At 35.4% G+C, this 21362-nt stretch overlaps 1 protein-coding gene and 1 long non-coding RNA gene across 3 annotated transcripts in view; both read left to right on the plus strand.

Annotated features, from left to right (window-relative positions):
• LOC126376346 (uncharacterized) overlaps window positions 1-13709 on the plus strand; it is a 125812-nt gene extending 112103 nt beyond the window's left edge. The window contains exon 2 of the long non-coding RNA XR_007567707.1: window positions 10939-13709. This is a non-coding gene — a long non-coding RNA (uncharacterized LOC126376346). The remainder of the gene's footprint in view (window positions 1-10938) is intronic.
• Window positions 1-13709, plus strand: part of LOC126376201 (rho GTPase-activating protein 12-like) — a 56642-nt gene extending 42933 nt beyond the window's left edge. Inside the window, exons 9-13 of one of the 2 annotated variants that reach the window (XM_050023442.1) lie at window positions 4516-4653; window positions 6807-6982; window positions 7609-7747; window positions 8586-8691; window positions 9531-13709. In XM_050023442.1, the coding sequence (XP_049879399.1) occupies window positions 4516-4653; window positions 6807-6982; window positions 7609-7747; window positions 8586-8691; window positions 9531-9729 (758 nt within the window). In that variant the 3' untranslated portion in view covers window positions 9730-13709. The remainder of the gene's footprint in view (window positions 1-4515; window positions 4654-6806; window positions 6983-7608; window positions 7748-8585; window positions 8692-9530) is intronic. The other variant, XM_050023444.1, reaches the window with a different exon arrangement.
• Window positions 13710-21362: the final 7653 nt, after the last annotated feature.

Genomic DNA, 21362 nt, shown 5'->3' on the forward strand with positions numbered 1-21362 from the left:
ATAGAATGCTATCCTATGATTGGCTAAAATATTAATGATTTTTCAGGAGTTATACTATCAACCTATCACAGGGTAGGATTTATTTACGTCAATATAGAAACTGAGTTATCCGATTAGGCGTCTGTTTGCAACATAATTTGCAACCTAATGTAGAAAATTGACGATCTCGTGTTTTTACTTATTTGCACATTCTTCGTATCAGATATTCACTAAAACAATGACACACAAATGTCTTATTTTCCTTTGCGTGGGTAGCACGATTCGCTGACTTCACACGCACTTATGAAAGCACAACTTAAAGATAAGACAGAAAAAGAATGAAATGTGTTTAAAGATATTAAACCTTTAGTTAATATTAATAATGTAGGTAATTAAAGCTTTGAACTAGGTACGGCAGAGTTGGAAGAAGAAGGTAATATAGATGAGGATTAATTTTGTAAATATAATTACTTGTCTAAAAGTTATTCTTAGGGTGTTACATTATAAGAATGGTGTGTTAAACATTTAGTGTTAGTGTAAATAGTACTTCATGGTTAGTATACAGTATATTTTGACTACCTATGCTATGTTACTAAAATCCTTCTAATTATTCTCGCTTTTATATCAGTTAACTTGTTAGCTATAAGAATCATCAAAATTAACATCATGATTATCAATGTGAGTCTCTAAATATGAAGCGTATCTTTTATCTGTACTTTAAAAAAACATTTTAACACCCTGTGTCATATATCTAGCGGAAAAATCTAGAAAATCTAGAAAAAATCTAAAGTTCTATCGATGCTGACATTCCTGTAATAGCTTTTACACGGGCTGTCATTAGACTTGTCACCATATTTTCATTGAATAATTATTGTTGTAAGTATAAAGTGACATAATCTAATACTCACTTCAGGCTTAATAGAATAACATCGGTCCTAGAATACGACCCTGGGGAGCACACTCATTTCTTGTTTATGAATAAAATTGTACCATTGTTTTTAACATAAAAGGCGGTTTTCTAAATATTGTTTGTTATATATTTCCATGAACTATGTTTAGAAGTATGTCTATTCTCGATAGGTGAATAATCGCATCCATTCTGTTTTAAGTTATGCCTTCTATAAAATGGATTTTAGCTTCGATCGGCTCGCTGTATGACGAATCCCTTCCCGGTAAACGGTAGCTATATTTCAGTACGTTTTTCCTCATTTGCTTAGTCTTATGTTGTACTTGTATTGAAATCATCGTTGTTGTTTATAACTCCTCTTATATCAGTTTTAGTGTATTTCCTTTTAAGACATTCTTCATTCTCAGTATTAATTTTAAGTGGTATTGAATTTTCTTCAGTTGTTTGTGTTAAAACTATTGAATATGGTGTTATATAGTGGTTAAAATGACCGGTTGTGGCTGCATATCGAATGGATTCCGTTTGATCAATAATTCACGTAAGATTATCCAGTGTGACTAAGATATTGTTTGGGTTTTCAGCAAGTTTTTCTAAAGCAACTTTATGTTCTCTCTTTTGAGAAATCATCTATTTTACATCATTTTCGTTTCGTTGAAATATTTTAGTACACTGAATAGATTTTTTATTATTCTATACTAGATAATTTGCAATAGTTATTTGGTTCATAGTTTATATTATGTATAAAACCGGGAATAAAATAAATTCATATCTAAGAAGGAAAAAACATGAATGGTTTGCGGTTTCAGTGTGATTATCAATATCATACATACGTACATAAGCTCACAACTATATGCCAATTGAGGTAGTAGAGTATCCATCGCAAGATGAACTAAGTACCCACACCTCACCGAGCTTTCTGTTAGACTAACGTGATAGGTGGTGAGCCGTATCGCCGTCTATAATGGTCGAGCTAACCGTGTTAGTGAAAACTGCACTTAATATAAATTAATAAATCATTGGTACTCTCCGTTTGAGAAGCAAGCCGGTGTACCACAGGAGCGCAGTGACTGCCAATATCAAATGCCTATATCATTATTTATCAAGCACAATATTGCTGCACACCTGACCACGCTGCTCTAATGCAGGTTAGTGGAGAGACAAATAAATTAAAGAAATTATTTTCCTTAGGTCACCCGTCTGGAAATCGAATCCACCAACTCTGATTTGGCGTTCATTAAACATAATTGACGTAAATAGGATGATAAAAATACTAAAATATTATCTGATCCTATTGATAAAAACACAAAATTGTTGTCTATGACGATTGTCTTAATCGCTAGAAGTGCTGTTGGACTTGCCCTATCTGATATGTAAGGTTTATCAGTAGATATACTACCTACAGTAATTAAAAATATACGTTTAGTGCTGTGTTTGTTATCACGTCCTTAGTCACTAATGATACGGATGCCCTAGACAGTGGCTTCACAAGAGTTAATGTAGTAAATGAAATATAAAACAATAAAAAAGAATAAAATTACGTGCGTAAACAAAAGTGCCAAACAAAAATGCTTGTGAATATTAGTACGCAAATCAAAATGGATATTTAAAAGGAAAGAAAATAAAAGTGACTGATATAGAAATTATAAATAGGCGTGACTGAAATCAAAGTGATAGTAATGATAATAAGGACAGTGTATAAACTAAACAGCTTACAATTTTCACACAAAAGAAAATGTGTTATAAAAGTATAAATTAAGCCGAAAATATGGAGATCGGATATGCAATTATTTACAGCTGGAGTAGTATTGATGACGGCTCTAATATGCAGAGCAAGTGGAAACAAAGTCGTGAAAATATATACAAGTCTATAGAGGACTTGGCTAAAATAGGCAGATCTAAAAAGGACACTGCAAAAAATGGTGAAGTGCAAAATTCAAAGTTTCAAATAAGAAGTAAAATTAAACGTTTTTGGAACACGAATAGTATGTATAAGTATTTTAAAATTTTAAAATGGTCATTGATAATTAAGAAAGATTAACCACCTTCCAAATAAAAAAAACAAACCAGGGATGAACGTGGGATTAAGTATTTGACAACCAAGCAAAGTTCAGTCGAATTGTATGATAATTGCATTTATTTAAACATGCACCTAAAGCATTTTAGCCCTATGTTAAAGAATTGCATGTAAGTTCTTTATGTCCACCGCTATTTTTTTTTAAGTTTTCATGTGTCTTTTAAAGTTGTTTTTTTTTAGGATTATCGTGAGCACTTCCAGTCAGTCGTTTTCATGGGTATAGACAATCGAGTTTCACCCACTATTTCCTTATTTACTTCAAGTTAGTAGATACACTCATCTATTTACATTTGCAACTAGCGTTTTTGTGTCGCCGTACTGATAAACACCTGTATTGACGACTGTTTTTTCTTTTAAATTGGTCGTTGTATGTATTTGTTTATCATGATGTTCCTCAGGAATAGAGGTTACTATTTTGATTACATTTCAGTCAACACTTTGGTGTTTTCTCCTTTTGTTGAATTCATAAAACAGTCTGTAGTTCTAATTGTTTCTAAATTGATACCTATTAGATTTGTCTCGGATGTTATTTACTAGTTGCTTAAATAGCTTGAGGGGTATTAGTCAGATAGTATTTTGTCACAGTAGCGTAGGACCCATACTTTTAGATATTTTATCTAACCTGTTCTTGTGTTTCGCATAATGTTACTCCTTTAAACTTTATCTTTGCCAACATGTTACTGTGGCCTCACCCATTATTGACATATTATCCGCCAACTGAAATAAACGATTGCTTAATCGAAATTAGTTCTTCAGGTACATTCGTATCTTTATCAAAGATACTATGTATCTTATCTATAACAAAATCCTTTGATACGTAGGTACTTGTAGAATTTGATCCGCAGTTTCTATAAAAGTATTGGTTTTAAAACGTGTGTGTATTTATATTTTAATTTCTTTAGGTTTGAAGGATTTCGGCAATATTTTTATGAACTTGTTAAAGCATGCACGAGGTTTATATAGCGTTTTGAACTTAGTAACTTTTGAACTGTTCTGGCAAATTCAATATGGTTTTAATGCTTCATAAAAAGTGAAGTTATAAAGAAGAATTCTATTATAGTAAGTAGACAAAATTGTATATAGTTAATCATCGTCTACATATGTGTATGTCTATCCTAATTACGTGTTTGTGTATCCTAACTTTATGTTTCTCAATTATGTCTCTGTTTCTCAATTGTATCTCATTTGCAAGTCGTTTCTGTTATTGAAAATCTAGATTTAATAAAGAATATGTGTAATATTTAGCAAAAAATCAATTTCAGTATTATAATATATTAAATATTATATTATAATATATTGAATATTAGGTATCCTAAGTCTATATTAAGATAGATTAAGAGATCAAAACCTAAATCCTCATTTAAGTTTAAGCCTATAATTTTCTGTAATACCAAATAATTCAAGGCTACGGGATATTCTAGCTTCTTGGGAAATAACAAGCTTATCATTGGGTTCTGGGCTCACTCACTCTCTAGCTTTGACTCCTTCTCTTGCTTTCTTCTTCTCAACTCTCTTGCTATCTTCTCTGTCACTTTATTCCATGTCATTTTTCCAGCCGGTGGCAGTAGCAACGAAGACCTCAGTGATTCAACGGAAGTTTCCATCCCAAAGTCGCATGTGAAAAGAAGATTGCGAAATTTCTTCGCAAAACGACCAACAATGGATTCTCTAGTGAAGAAGGGGATCTACCAAGGTTTGGCCCATTTTATATAGATGTGTTGGAGTGCACTTTGGAGTAGATTGACACTGGCACAATGTTGATATTTGAACAGTACATTATTATACACTGTCTTCATTGACAATATTTACAATGAAGACAATCATGGGAAACGCGTTTAGGAGGTAAGTGACCTAACCTGTATTGGACTGGTTTTCTCTTCGCGGATTGGATGATCACGCAGTCGCATCTGTAAAAAACCGGACCTGTCAAATCTTCAGGTTAGCGGATCCCGTGATTTAAATTGTCACTTACTTGTTCAAATATTGTACATTTTGCTTATTTTGATGGTGTTTTGTAGTTTAGTGAGTGGTTATTAACTTGTACAAAATCCGCGGCACGGGTAACGCTGCGTAACAAATACCGCGTGACAACCAATAGATGCACAGTGTGCTGTCTACGCACCTATATAACACCGTTTATCTGCATAGACAGCGTACAATCTGCGTCTACTTTAATAATCGCGTTTTATATATCTGTTTAGTTGTCGCGTCGCGTGTGCTATCAGCTGTATTTTTGGATTAACTTTGGTGTTTGACCAAAGTTTGTTTTGCAAGTTGAATCTGCTTGGGTTTTTAGATATTAAAATCGGGAAATGGTTTAACCTTACAATATAAGGCACAATGGTGCCTATTCTGGCGGACAAAATTTTATTTTTTTATATTCTGACGGCTCTAAAATTGTGTTGTCCTTCACTTACAACAAGTGCAAGATAGAAATAGAGATAGTTTTAAAGCTGACAGTTTAAATTAAAATTAAACTTGTGTCTACCAGGATCAGCACCATTAGGTAAAAATAAAAAATAGGCAATCGTTACAACAATAAAATATATCCTATTATGGCTGTACTTGTCCCATTACAAACATGGCTGTGACCTATGTTCACAAATGAACAAAATTATGAATCTAAAAGAGTGTTAAAAACTAAAAAGATTTTTAAATGACGCATCTCATTCGCAGACTTTTTTTTATTTTTTTTTATTGTTTTTTTTTTTTTACTGCAGTTGTAAGTAGGTGTTTATAAATATTTTTGTATGTTATTTACAGTTGTTTTATTTTATTAATCCTCACCTAATTCGGTAGTTTCCTTAGTCAAATATAGGTTATGAAATTCTGATTACTAAATGAGACAGATCTAAAGATGACAAAAAAGTTCTTTTTTTTTCTATTAAACTACCTATTTATGAATTTTAATAAAGAAAAAAATAATAATAAGTGCGACATTTTGTCACGTGTTTCTATGATGTCACAGGTTGCTTTTTTATAAAAATTCCATAGTAAGTAATTTCGTGTTTAGTAAAAAGTAACTGATTTGACTAGTTGGAAACTACCCTATTGTCCTAGTTTTAAGGTGTGTGGTTCTAGATTTTGGTTTGGCACTATGTAGTTAGTGGTTTTAGATGGTGTTTTTTTTACTAACTTGAGTTCGAAAGGAATTTTGGAATCAAAAACTGGTTGGAAAGTCTCTAAAAATGGTATTTTTTAACTCTCTCCTAACCTAACCTTGTAATAATTCTACTCTCCTTGGAGAGAAGCAAATTAAAAAAAATGTTCTAGAAGTATGTTCTATCCTAAAACATCATTACCCTTGGATTACCTAAGTTACCCTAGGTTTGCGTCCACCCGGGAACCCTAATACATTTTATCTTACGAAAATGCTGGATGGGGCCTCTAAGCGCTCCCCATTTGTCCGAGCAAATAGTAAAAATATAAAAATCGCAAAATGTATTCACAACACCCACATTTTATTTTTGACCCGGCCATGTAGTGAATGATCTGGCCAAGGCATAAAAACACAGATTATATACAAGTTTCTGGCTAAGTAAGTAGTTAAAAAGAAATTCTTGTAGCGTTGTTAGGATTAGGGTGGGATATTCCTAGCGTGTAGAGGGCTGGATGTCTAAGGATGAGGCTGTCAGATAAAAACGTCCAGAGTACCAAAACTCACTGTATTTAATTTATGCAGTAGTTCAATGGAGCACAAGAAAATCGGAAGTGATGCAACAAATGTTGTCATAGTAATAAAAATATTTAAATGTTGGGGTTGCCAACAAACGTGTAGCTTCGTGTGTAAAACGTTTATTATCACCGTCACCTTCAAAATCTAATACCCAACCACTTTGGTTACAGAGGAGCCAGTGTTCGGCCGTAAGTTGGAGGAGGTTTGTCCAGCTGCCAGCCCCAGGGTACCGGAGTTCGTTGTGGCCTGCGTCAGGGAAATTGAGAGCAATGAGGAGAACATGTGCACTGATGGACTGTACCGCGCCAGCGGGAACCTGAGCCAGGTGCAGAAGATACGCTTGGAGGTGAGTCTATTATTTGATTTTTGGATTTTTTGACAGGTGTCACAGACTAGCGCCGTCTAGCGCAAACCTATTGTAAAAATTTAGTTTAGCTAGCTGGCTACGTCCATGTTTTATGGTAGGAAAATTGTAAAGTAGTAACCAAAAGAACCAAGAGATAATTATAATATTCAACAAAGTCATACCAAATATACCAATTGTATAACTTATTTCTTCAACAGGTCCAAATTTGAAAGTCCAAAATCAGTCTTGCCTTTAGCGCATTACTAACCTCATCAACGCTGGTGTCAGGGTTATTAGTGAGCCACCATAGGCCCCTGACATTGTTCATGTAACTAGTACTTTCGGACAATCAGTTGATCAGCCTGTAATGTCCTAACCAAACTAGGCTTCATACAGTGATTTTCGTGACATGTCCCCATCTAGATTTGAACCCGGAACCTCCGGTTCGTGAGTCCAATGCTCAAGAAATAGACCACAGAGACTGGGGCACTGTCTGAACATGGGCTTGTTCTGAACTAACTTAGAAAACTGTTCTTTGGACTTCCAAAAGAAGAGTATTCTTTCCAAAATTCAGCCTCTCGAAATTTTTGGAGAACTTGATATAACCAGTGTCCTGATGGTTGCAGGTGGATCAGAACAACCTGTCGGTGATAGAGAACAGCACTGACATCCACGTGCTGACGGGATCGCTGAAGCTGTTCTTCCGCGAGTTGAAGGAGCCCCTCATCCCTTGCTCCATGTTCGACCGGGTCCTCGCCGCTTGTTGTAAGTCATCATCAGACCATAAACGTCCCCACTGCTGGGGCACGGGCCATCCCTATGGATGGATAGGGAGACGCGGGCCCAGTGCGGATTGATGGTTATTAACGACTGCTAATGCAGCCGGCTTAACGTGCCTTCCGAAGCACGGAGGAGCTCGAGATGAACACTTTTTTTTTGTGGTCACCGATCCTATGACCGCCCTTTGCGAAAGTTGCTTAACTTCAACAATCGCAGACCGAGCGCGTTTACCGCTGCGCCACCGAGCTCCTCAGTTGTAAGTGAATTTAATAAATGTGTGTGTATACACATTCATTCTGAACAGTCCACGATTGACCTTTTTCTTATCAAGCGGTCGATGCCGACCTTACCAGCCTTGGTGTCTAGTGTAATATTGATCCGCCAAAGCCCCCCATAAAGGTACGATAAGGTGCAAAAGTTACTATTGAGCCGCCAAAGACCCCTGACATGACTCATGTAACGACTACTTACTTACATCAGTAAGTAGTAACCGGGACCAACGGCTTAATGTGCTTTCGGACAATCAGATGATCAGCCTGTAATGTCCTAACCAAACTAGGGATCACAAAGTATTTTTTGTGATATTTCCCCACCGGGATTCGAACCCGAGACCTCCTGATTGTGAGCCTAACGCTCAACCACTGGACCACGCAGGCCGTCTCGACCATTATAGATGGCGATACGGCCGACCTATGACGTTGGTCTAACAGGAAGCTCAGTTAGGTGTGTGTACTTAGTTCATTTTGCGATGGATGTAAACCGACCCCAATCGGGATGTAGTCGTGAGCTTATGTTCAATTATTAATTGGGTTTTACTTTCCAGCAATAAAACCAAGAGAGTCGAAGATCAAGGAGTTCCGGGACATCGTTCACTCACTGCCGCAGTGCAACCGGGAGACCCTCAAATTCCTACTCGAACATCTACTCAGGTAAATTAATATTATGTATACTAATACTAAACACAAGAACACAAAAGAGGAAGACGACGACCCGATTACTCTAGCCATAGTTTTTTTTTTTTGACGTGACTTATTGTAGATTTGCCGCAGATGGCATTAACTATTTAGCCGGACTCTAGGCAGCCAATCAGCTCGCGACACCAAACACTTCAGGACCCCGATACCGACCCCGCCGGCGTGGTCGACGATTTCCCTCAATCAGCGTTTATCGCTATCGACCCGCTAGGGTCGACGAATTATTTCAAATATATTTCCTGTCAGACGACGCCCTGAGCCGAGGTTCGCGCCCAACTGGGCACCCTCAGGCCTGTTGTCTTAAACTTTGTACTGGGTGAGAGCCTTCAGCGCTCTCCATTTGTCCGGGCAAGTAGTTAATGCCATCTGCGGCAAAACTACAATAAGTCACGTCAAAAAAAAATGAAGTGATGGAAGTAAATGCTTTTTGCGTTCATCACATTTAGTCATATTGTGACATACAGGAATAATTACATACAGTACTTACAAAAAATTACAAATATTATCATTATAGTTCAGTAAGATCTACTCTGAACCTGTACATACATACATAAACTCACGCCTATTTCCCACCGGCGTAAGCAGAGACTATGGAATTCCATTTGCTTCGATCCTGACACACTTGCTTTCTCCACATTCATCAATCATTTCATATACGCACGCCGGTTCGTGTGCGTGTGTGCCCAATCCAGTTACTCCCCTGTAGATCCGGAGCTGCCAGCCAGGGTGGTCCCGTCTTGGCTGATTTTGGCGGCCACTGGAGCTGATAATAAAAGATCCATCACTTTTCACAGGGTAACACAGTTCAGCGAACGGAACCGCATGCATACGGCAAACCTGGCCATCGTGTTTGGCCCCACCCTGCTCTGGGCCCCAGCAGAGCAAGCTCACAACATCGCCATCGACTGTATACAACAGAACCACGTCGTCGAGATCCTCCTAAACGAATTCAAAGACATCTTCGAAGACAACAAGGCTAAGAAGAAAACGTGATTATTAATGTCGCTAAGGAATTATTAAGCTCTATATTGTCAAGTACATCTTCGAGTGAAAAACGGGATTATAAACAGTCGAGAGACTACAGTCCCCAAAGTACTGATAAAGGATATATATAAGAAGCCTTAACTACTTCTGTGTAAAACAAGCAGATTATGCTGAATATGGACACGGGAAATTTAAAAACACAAAAACAATATTGCTGATGCATAACATAAGTTCGACTAAGTATATCCCAATTGAAGTGGTCAGAGGTACATCCATCGCAAGATGAACTACGTACCCATACCTCACCGGGCTTTCTGTACCAACGTGATAGGTGAGCCGTATCGCTGACTATCGCTGTTGCGAATTCTTAATTTTACTCGATTACTCTCTAGGAAGACAGTGAACTTATTTTTACAAATTTAAAGCGAAAAGTAGAGTACAGACAACTAAACAACACGCCTAATTTCAATCATGATGATACATCACAAAACCAGATAGAAGAGAGAACATACGAAGACAATGGACTTAAGAGCTCATACTTTCGGAAAGTGTATTTTTTTAAGACTATAAAGGCACATAAAAAGTGCCACAGTTTATCGATTAGTCGAATATTTTGTATATATAGAAACAGACATTTTGTGATATGAATGAATGGACAGATATATACATAGAACTCTGTTATAATATATGATCTCTATCGCTTTCAATTTAGATGAAAACTTTATAAAATATTGGTGGTATCCTTAATATATATACTAAATTAATACAATAGACGTTATGAAAATTGTCCAAAATGTTACATGCAAAAGTGTTGTGATTGTGAAGAAATATACGGAAAGACTGTTTGAGGCTCTAGATGTTAGTTTAAAGATTGCGCTTGCGTGATTTAGATGTTAATATATGCTAAAATAGTCCCAAAATGTGCATATATGCCTTAGATTTCCTTTAAAGGTGCAAATCTGGATTAAGTAAAAGAAGATATATAAATTATATATTGGTGCCAAAAGGTGGTTTTATGCTACGTTTTGTTATATTAAATATTCGGGGTTGAAATTGTATTATATTACCTCGATTTTATCCTTGATAAGTGGCAAGACACTTTCATTAAAATGACAGTTACTTTGAAATATTTTTACCATTTCTTTTACCAATGATTATCGGCAAATATTCATTTAATCACACTGACAATCAAGTACATCTTGTTTCAATTATAATGAGGTACCTGTGTGCTCCTACGCTATATATTTTTTATTTCATAATCGCCCCCGATGACGTTCAGTTATGGCCGACTACTGTTTTATACTTAACGTCATAAGGGATCCATTTTGCTTCAGTCCAAGTTTCATTTAATTTAAGAAAGTTTTCTTGCATGTGTATCATTCTTTTTAATAATAGTTTCAGAGTTATTTAGGGGCCAAATTGTGTATATAAAATGAGTCCTAATCCTTTTACGTAAGGCTCAAAGCCAGTCGTGTAGTGCCTTAAGTAACTTGATCATTTTATGCCGTAATATTTTATCTGTAGCCGTCGCATGGACGTATATGACGCGCGACGCCATAAATAAATATGCGATAAACAAAGTGACGCGAGATATGCGGTGTTCGTGCTACAGCTATTGTATGCATGAATATTATGTGTTGTTTAAAAGCCCCAATGGACAGATTTTTAATGATCAAGTTAATAGTTACAGAACAACACAGTTTAGTTTCAAAAGATTGCGTTGAAAGAAACGGTTTGACGATAATTAACTTACATTACTGTTTTTATATATCTTTGGCTCAGTTATTAAGGATTTAAATAATGTCGTGGCCAGATCTTAGAATTGATCATTTCATGATGTGTTCGACCATTTCATGAAATGGTCATATTTCATGAAATAGCCAATTTAAGTTGACCGTATTGTTGAAACATCGACATTTAATGATATTTCAATCAATGTTTGGCCATATCGTTAATGCAGGCGGTGTCCATGTTATGTGGTGTTATAAAAATGCGAATAGTCGATTAATTTATTTACCTACTCGATATGGAAAATTGTACAAATTACATTCATTCATCGATTATAATAACAAACAAGTTTTAAATATAATTATCACCAGCGCCACTACCGGTGGATATTGTTACTAATTTTACGATATGATTGCCAACGTTTGGCCATATCATGAAATAATTATGCATTAGTTGCTCAGATCGTTAAACGTTTTGTGTTCATTGATCTGGCCAAACTACATCATGATGTGGCCAACGAATGATTTTTTATTTAATGAAATGATCAATTCTAAGATCTGGCCACATAATAATATACATAATAGTTTTATTTAAATGCGTCTTATTATATAGTCATGAAACTAAAAAGGCCGCGGCAGAACACAGCCTTTTTTTCTTAGTACATTCTAAGATCGTATTTTTTTCATATCTTGTTTCATACTTTGTGAACTTAATTTGTGTTGTACTGTAAATAGGTACGTCTGTAAATAGTCATCATAGATGATTGATTTCTGTTATGTGATAAGTATCATGGTAGAATAACTTTAGGTATATTTATTTTTTTGTCATCTTTGTTATCAAATGTCCCAAAAATTCATTAATTGTTCCATTGAACACTTTCGATTTGTCTAAGTCTTTAATAAATGCCGTTTAAAGAAACACACAAACAAATTTGTATTAAATAAATAATATCAAAAAATAAATTACAAGATTACTAGAAGCAGGTACCTAGACGCGACAAGTATTAGCAGGGTTCGACAAATAGACGCTGCGAGTTTATCTACGTAGACATCATACTGTGTTATATTCAATTTGACAGTGTAAGTCGAGGCGCTCCCCGTTTGAGAAGCAAGCCGGTATAAATTTTATTCCCAATTGGGTAATCAGACGTACGTCGATTGCATGATGTACTAAGCACCTAAGCCTCACCAGTTTCTATTAGACCAATGTGATGGGTTCATAACTCTAGTTATTCTACCATGAAAACCATGTTAATGTTCCCTTATTTGAATGTGTTTGGAAGTGACGATCTAGTCTGTAGATTGTTGAGTCGGACTTTTAGAGTAGAATGGAATGCGAACCAAAATGTACACGTATTGTATGCACGGAACAGAAGAATGAGGTTGGAAAGGCCCTAACGCGCATTTTGTATGAGAACCGCTGTCGCCGGTTCAACCCCACTCTCTTTTTCTACTACTCCTGCAAACAGATAACTACGATAGCTCTACTGCTTTTCAAATTCCATAGCCACTTCACCGACAATGTACCTATATTTTATGTGATAGGAACCAATTTTGTCATTACTTTTCGTAAGATACTGCACACAAAAGATTTTTCTTTTTGATAAATAACAGATCATACTAAGGTTTTTACCTTTTCTGTGCCCTGTAGGTTATAATGCACATGACGACCTTTTGATATGCTATCGTGAAGCTCCGTGCAACGTAAAGTTTGTGGACGAGTGGAGTGCAAAGTTGAAGTATGAACTATTTGCTCATACTTGTAGGTATATGCGTATTTCGGGCTCACTTGGCCTTTCCAACGTCTTTCTACTATTCCATGATTGTATGCATATGCTTAGCATTCTCTAAATATAGGATTAATTAGTAAAAAGTTAAAAACGATTCAGTAAAAAGGGCGTCATTTTATACGTGGCATATAGGCCAAGTAAATAGGCATGCATGCCTAACCTGTGTTTAAAAGCCGTCGTAAATAGTTCGTATGTTTTGGTTCGTACAATATTTATGTATTAAAAGTTAATCCAGAAAAATTAAATACTCAAGACGTCTTAATAAAGTAACACCAATTGTAATCGTTAAATTAATATAAATTGTAATATATAAAATCTTATAAGCTAGAAACCAAAGTTTTATATTTTTGGCTGAAAAAGTTTATCTATATAGAATATATTTGTTGTGTAGTCTGTTTTAATAGTTATAATGCCAACGCTTGGTAATAGACAATCAAGTTACATGAAATAATAATCACTTATTTCAAAATTACTTTTGTGGTTTTATTTTTCATTCCTATATCCCACATTATGTAACATAAACGGCCTACAAATTGACATAAAGGGATGAGCAGCGGGCTTAGCACCGTAAGCGCGCGACTCTTTCAGAAATCAGAAATCAGAAATCAGAAATCATTTATTCGCTTAGGATAGGTAGGTACAGAGTCACAATATGGTATAAAGCAGTGTTACAGCATCTCTATCCTGCTAATTATTATTAGCATGCAAATGTCAAAAATTCAAAAATTCTCTAATACTATAAAAACTATTAGTAATAAGCCATTCGCGTAATTTAAAAGTCATAACTTTAGTGGGTCCGTTTTTAAATTTATCAGGTATCTTATTGTATACTTTTATGCACATGTTATGAGGACTTTCTAAACAAAGTGTAGTTTTTGGACAGTAGTCCCTTGCTAGTTCGTGTGGTAGTCGTCTCCTTCTAGGATTAATATCAGCTGCTGTCTTAAACAAATGTCCATGCTTTTTAACAAATTTAAACACCTCCAGTATATACATACAAGGGACTGTCATAATTCGTAAGCTTACAAACAGCGGACGACACGAAATATAAGGTGCTTTGTTGCAGATGGCTCTAATACACTGTTTTTGAGCTACAAGTGCTCTCTTGTTATCTTTGCCATTGCCCCATAGCAGGAGTCCGTAATTGAGAACTGAGGCAACATACCCGTAGTAAGCCTGTAGTGTAACTCTTTGTGAAGTTAGTCTAGACAGTCTTCTTAGGACGTAAACAAATTTACTTAGCTTATCACTAACTTTTTCTATTTGGTTATCAAAATTGAGTTTACTATTGATGTCTATGCCTAAAAATTTCACATTATCTACTTTTTCTAGTGTAATTCCATTGTAATTTAAATTAAGGTTTATTTCTTTACGTCCTTTCACATTAAATTGTATATATTTGGATTTCTTTAGATTTAGACACAGATTATTACTGTCAAGCCATTCAACTACAGATTTAATAGTGTTGTTAATATCATCTTCATAAATATTTATATTATCCGGATTACTTTTTATAATTATTGATAAATCATCAGCGAACATAATACATGCATGTCTTGTAATTTGTGGTAAGTCATTGATATACAATAAGAATAATAGAGGTCCTAAGACACTCCCCTGAGGTACACCAGATTTATTTGATTTAATTCTAGAGCGATGGGGGGTAACAAGTTTAAGGTCATCTATTTTGTTAATTTCCACACATTGGTTCCGGTTCTCAAGATAGGTTCGCAGCCATGATAGGGCTGGTCCACGTATGCCGTAGCTGTACAATTTTTTTATCAAAATGTCATGCGACACAAAATCGAAAGCCTTGGACATGTCGAAAAATAGTACAGTCGTCCATTGTTTTGTGTCAAGACCTAAAACGACTTTATGGACCAGATTAAAGGCTGCAAGTGTTGTAGATTTTCCTGGTTGAAATCCATTTTGTTCCTGCTTTATGAGATTAAATTTAATACAAAAATTCATAATTTGTTTATGTATGCATTTCTCAAAGATTTTTGATAAAACAGGGATTAGCGTAATAGGTCGATAGTTCGCAATAGTTTCTTTATTACCTTTTTTGTGGATTGGTTTTACAATTGAAAGCTTTAGAGCTTCTGGGAAGCAACCAGTCTCAAATGATAGATTTATAAGGTAAGTGAGGACCTTAGCTAGTTCGATTTTACTTTTTTTTAGTATATTCGTGGATATTTCATCATGGCCGCAAGCATTTGAGTTTTTAAGTGATTGTATAGTATTTAGAACGTCTGTTATACCAACAGGTTGAAGAAAAAAGGAATTTGGCAGGTAATCTAAATTGTATGCCCTTTGAGATTTGACACTATGTATGTCATTAGCTGGATGTATGTAAAATTCGTTAAAAGCTTCAGCTATTTCATTCGCGTCTGTGATTATTTTTGATTTTATATTTAATTTTGTAATGTCACTTTTCAAGTTTACAGTTTCAGATTCTTCATTTATAATTTTCCATGAATCTCTACCAATATTGTTACTGTTTTGGAGGCGTTTGTCGTTGTAGTTCCTCTGTGCCCGAAACATGCATTTTTTCAATAGTTTGCAATAATTTGAGTAAGTATTCTTGTTTATTTTATTTTTACTTTGGCTTTTGTAGAGATTGAATCGTAATGATCTCTTAGTTTTACAGGAGATGCGTAATCCTTTGGAGATCCACCTTAACTTATTGGGTTTGTTACTGATCTTAACCTTTATTTTAGGGAAACATAGTTTATAGAGTATACAGAAGATTTCATAGAAGTGATTAAAGGCTTTGTTAATGTCTATCTCTTGATAAACTTCAGTGAATGTTATTGCTTGAAGATGTTTGTAAAACTTTTTCTGATTTTCTAAACTATAGTCTCTTTTGTAGATAAACCAGTGTTGGTGAAAGATAGAGGATCTTTTAATTGGAAATGTAAACAATTGAGCCATATTATGATCAGATAAATTTAAGGATAATACTTTACCAGATCCTCTCCTTATCGTACTTATTATGTGATCAATACAGTTTCCCTGTCTAGTAGGCAAATCTATATAAAACTTTAGGCCAAAGTAATCTGCAATTTTCTTTAGATTTTTTGATTCCGTTGAGCTTGCTAATGTATTAATGTTGAAATCTCCTGTTATTACAAGTTTTTTATTTGGAAATTTATGAAGTAAGTCATAAATAAGTCCTTCTAATCTGGTTAAAAAAGACATACTATGTTTTTTATGTGAATTGTAAATGCAGAGTACGATTAGTCCGCAACCAGTAACCTCTATACCACAACATTCGAAAGTACCTGATAGCAAATACCTATCTGAAATTGTTATTTTTTTAAATATTAAGCCTTTTTTAGTTAAGATAATGACACCGCCTCGTTTAGATGTGCGAGAATAGTTAGCTGCCAGTTTATAATTCGTTAGCTTGACGTAACGCTCTTCCCCCTGTTTTATAAATGATTCGCTAAAGCATAATATGTCTGGGTCAATTCCTTTAGTTATTAATTCTTCAATCGTAATTTCTAATAATTCTTTTTTTGGTAGAAAGCTTTGAATATTTTGGTGTAATAAAACCATTTTGTTGTTGGTTTCATTTGAAGTGAGGCAATTATTTACGAAAAAAGTTATTAGTTTCTTTAAAGTAATCTGTTATTAATTGTTGTTTTTTTTGTTGATATACTTTTCTTACAGTACAGTCTAAATTATATATACTAGAATTGTTACATAATATGGAGTTCTCATATTTATAACTGTCGTAATTTTTAATGTCACTAATTAGATTTTTTAAATCATGAAAGACTTTTAATATGCCGTACTTACGAATACAGCCGTCAACTCTTGAAAACATTCTGTGTGAACATTCCAGATTTTTGTTCGAGTCTAGTATGTAGGCATATTGGTGCAAAAGGTTGTCTGAGTGTAGTAAATTATTGAACATTTCTATTCGGCTGTTAAATAGGTTTGCAGTTCGGCTATATTTGTAAGTAGGTAGAATTATTATTACATTTGTGTGCTGAACTTTTTGGAGTTCAATTTTAATTTTGTTGACAATATCGTGGTAGTATTTGTTATACAAAAAGTCATTCTCTCCTATAGAAATAACGCAAATATCCTCTTGTGTAAAGTCCAGTAATTTTGTTTGTAGGTCGGTCACAAGTTGCTCCGTTCCTCCACCTGGAATAAGGTATCGGCAAACTTCGTGGTCACTGTAGTCTCGTAGTGCAAGTTTCAGGTTGTAACGGTTTTCAATATTACTTATTAAGAGCAATTTCGGTTTTTGAGAGTTATTATCAGGAATATTTTTACAAGAGTTTTTTATTGGCGCAAGTTTCACAGGCGAAGATGTCTCTCCGTGTTGTTCTAAATGGGAGAAGTTGAGCTTGGTTTTGGTGAGGCTCTTTCTGTTTTGTGTTTTCACAGGTTTTTTGTTCGTTGACTTACAGATGACTTGACTAGTTTTGTGAGGCTTTTCATACATTTCAATTTTTTTCTTTAGTGTACAGTTTTCTAATATTAGTTTTTCTTTTTCATTTTCAGCCATGTCTAATTTTTGTTGTAGTACAAGTAGTTTTTCTTTTAGTCCCTCTTTACTGTCGCTATAGGTATCATCAGGGCAACTTCTATTGTGCTCGCGTACGGGGGATGAGTGGAAAGACGAGTAATCATTGTCATCTGATAGTGCTTCAAACGAGTTATCAACTGGGATGTTAATTTTGTAGTTGTTTCGGATGGTAACATTTTCGCTAGAGGACATCAAGTTGATTTCGCTGGGAAGGCTAGGAGGTTGTATATTGCAGACTTGGCATACGTATGTTCTCCTTCTGGATGTTCTCCTTCTCCTTTCTCGCCTCGACATACGTCACCCGTCACTCTCTCACAGTACTGCACAGAAAGAGACAGACGATCTCTGTCGCGGCGAGAAAGAGTCGCGTGCTTACGGTGCTAGGCCCGCTGAGTCATACATTATTTTAAGACAGCACGATAGACATATGAACAGCATAGTGACAGGCATCCCCATTGTATATTAGGATAGTCGACCATATTTGAACACGTTATTTTCGTCCAGTATTCGTCAATGAGGGTGTTCTATAAATACCAAGACATAAAGGCATACATAATAAATGAAGGACAAATCCGCAGACAGGTACAGAAATACTTATATCGATGATATTTCGGAATATTTCGAGATCGATAACCAGATTTTACCCCAACAGATTATAACATTCGCACTGAAGATCATCGCAGTTTTGTTTTTATCGCCTTTAGGTGGGTATTACACTCGCTGTGAACCCCGATACCGACCCCGCCGGGGTGGTCGACGATTTCACTCATTCGGTGGTTGTCGCTATCGGCCCACCAGGGTCGATTAATTCTTTCAAATATAAGTAATCTTCTCAAACGACGCACTGACCCGACGACGTCCGCGCACATTTGGGCACCCTCATGTCTGTTGTCTTAAATTTTATACCAGGTGTGAACCCTCAGCCTTCTTCATTTGTCCGGCTAAATAGCGAATGCCATGTGCGCCAAATCGACAATAAGTCACATCAAATTAAAAAAATAAAACATTTTTTACTTATAATGACACCTGAATGATCGTTTCTAAATACTTATTTTATATTACCCACTAAGATGACACTGTGTCGATGTGTGTAATGAGTAATGTGTGTGGGTGTGGTCACTGAACAGTAATGTGTGAGAATATAAATACCGGTAGGTATTCAATGTCCATTATGGCTTTTACGTAATGATAGGGAAGCGATACCACAGGGTGCGGTCGACTAGGGCTGTCCAAAAAGTTTGTATATCTAACACTCGCCCCGACTTCTCACGGGTAGTGTTCCTATTTATTTACATACATACATAAACTCACGCCTATTTCCCACCGGGGTAACCAGAGACTATTTATTTGTATAAGTTTAAAGTCCGATAGCTTTAAAAATAAAATAGTCACCATATTTCACTCTTTTAAAAACTGTTTCGGGTGCTTTCAAGGCACCTTGAACAGGCACTTTCTGGGCGATCTCGCTCCAGCTTAGGCCTCGTCAATGCCTTCGGGCAAGTCTGGGGCCAAAAGCAAACCCATCAAAGGTAAATATAGATTTACATTATATTTCTTTTTAAATAATGAGTAGTTTCAGAAACTCTCACTGTTAAAACTATAGGCTTAGGGATTGAATTTCGCAAATTCCCGTCTTCGGGAGCACTTACGTTCTAAGAGGAACATAAACAGCCTTTAACGTCCAGTGGGACGGTGGGAGATTCACGTTGCTCCACTGCGGATTGTTGGAGGTGTTTGGACTAGTAGCCTGGAAATGGCTTAACAATTTGCAGCCACTTTTAATAAGATGTGCATGCAACCTTTGTACCGAGGTAGGTAATTTATAAAAAAAATCTATACTACCTATGTAGGTATTTTTATTTTCATATAGTAGCCAGTAAGTAGTAGGTAAAGGTAAGTAGTAGGTAGGTAAGGATGCGGTTTAGAATATTGCCTCTGGATTTTCGGGAAATCAAATTACAGTACCTACTGATAGACTGGGAATTTTTTCACGGTTAAAAATCGGGTAAGGATTTAAGTAGTTTGTGAGGAAATTTTTAGTTTTTTATTTTATTTTACTTTCCACTTTTGTTTTCCTCGAAGGGTAAGGCAAAGGGAACTACGCCCATACAGCCAAGCCAAGAATTATTTTTAAGAATGAACAGCTTTCATACTTCTATTGATTATATTATAATATTTCACACTAACATTGTTATTGGTACCGGGATAGGCAAAGGTACTAAACTTGTCAGTATAAATGAGCAGCTTAAGGGCGTAGGTAATCCTGTTAAAATGTGCAGTTAAAAAAAATCTTCACCTACCTTTACAATCCGCAATCCACCTGGACAGCGCACCAGCTCCATAAAGCTGTGCCGGGCGCGCTGGCTGGCTGGTTGATGAAGTTCTACCCTACAGAGTTGAACAGAATTGCAGTTTTTTTTATGGTCACATAAACTTTCACACCGAAAGATAAAGCACTTATCGCGAAGAGACGACAAGACGTCCGTCTTCGAGCGCGTCCGGCAATGAACTAACCGTCAGATCACAAGTGACGGTAGTTTGAATGAATTGATAGAGAAAAGTTTTTGTTCTACCCACCAAATCCCTTGGTTGCCGCGGAGGTCCGTGTTGCTCTATGCTTGGTTGACTTCCCTAGAGCAACATGTTAAGCAGCTGAATAAACTCCTATATAAGTATGTTATTTTTTGCAGGGCAGCAAAATATATTATTCTAATTTCATAAAACAAAAAAGGTAAGTAACTTACGTCTTTCTGACAAATTCTATATAAACCTTTTTATTAATTCTTTCATTGTGAAAGAATATAATGTGACTTTATTTAAAAAAAAATATGAGCAAACTAAACTAAACACAAAGAAAGAAGATAACTCCCAATCTCCTTTTGTGAGAAGTAAAAGATATTGACATACGCGCCTCATGAGAATTTCATGTCTATTGAAATTAAAGCGAGCCCCATTTAATTTATTCTATTACGAGAATTCTGAAGAAAACCTATCTGCTTTCATTTTTACGCAACTGTGCTTCATCAAGATAGGATTAAGTTTTTCGTATTTAGGTAGGTACTCCATTTAAGGTCCTAGGTGCTTATTGTACTTTATCTGTAAGGGTAGCAAAGTCTATTTAATTGCTCTAGTTTTCTCGAAGCGGAAGGCAGTTGGTAGTTGTCTTTGTGATATTTTTTCCACAATGTATGTACTAAGTACATATCTATCTACTAGTAGGTACCTAATTTACTATCATTTACGACTATTTCATAACATAAATTCTTTAATAATAATAATAATAAAAATGTCCTTTGTATATGTTGTTGTGCAATAAAGTATCATTGATTGATTGATTGAAATGTCAAAAGCAGGGAATGTGATTTTAAAATAAAACATCTTTACTGAGCCGAAATTCATGTTTACCTTTTTAATTTTAAGCTAAAAATACCTATTTACTTATATGTTTATTTCTTAATAGTCAACCCTAGCGACACAACATATCCATACATTCTATTGTAACTGTAAGACGTAAGTATACTTACATAATTGGAAATAGATACGTATATTTTATTATTGAAAAAATACAACTGAGCGTTT

This window comes from Pectinophora gossypiella, chromosome 20, assembly GCF_024362695.1.
Source record: "Pectinophora gossypiella chromosome 20, ilPecGoss1.1, whole genome shotgun sequence".
Classification (NCBI taxonomy): domain Eukaryota; kingdom Metazoa; phylum Arthropoda; class Insecta; order Lepidoptera; family Gelechiidae; genus Pectinophora; species Pectinophora gossypiella.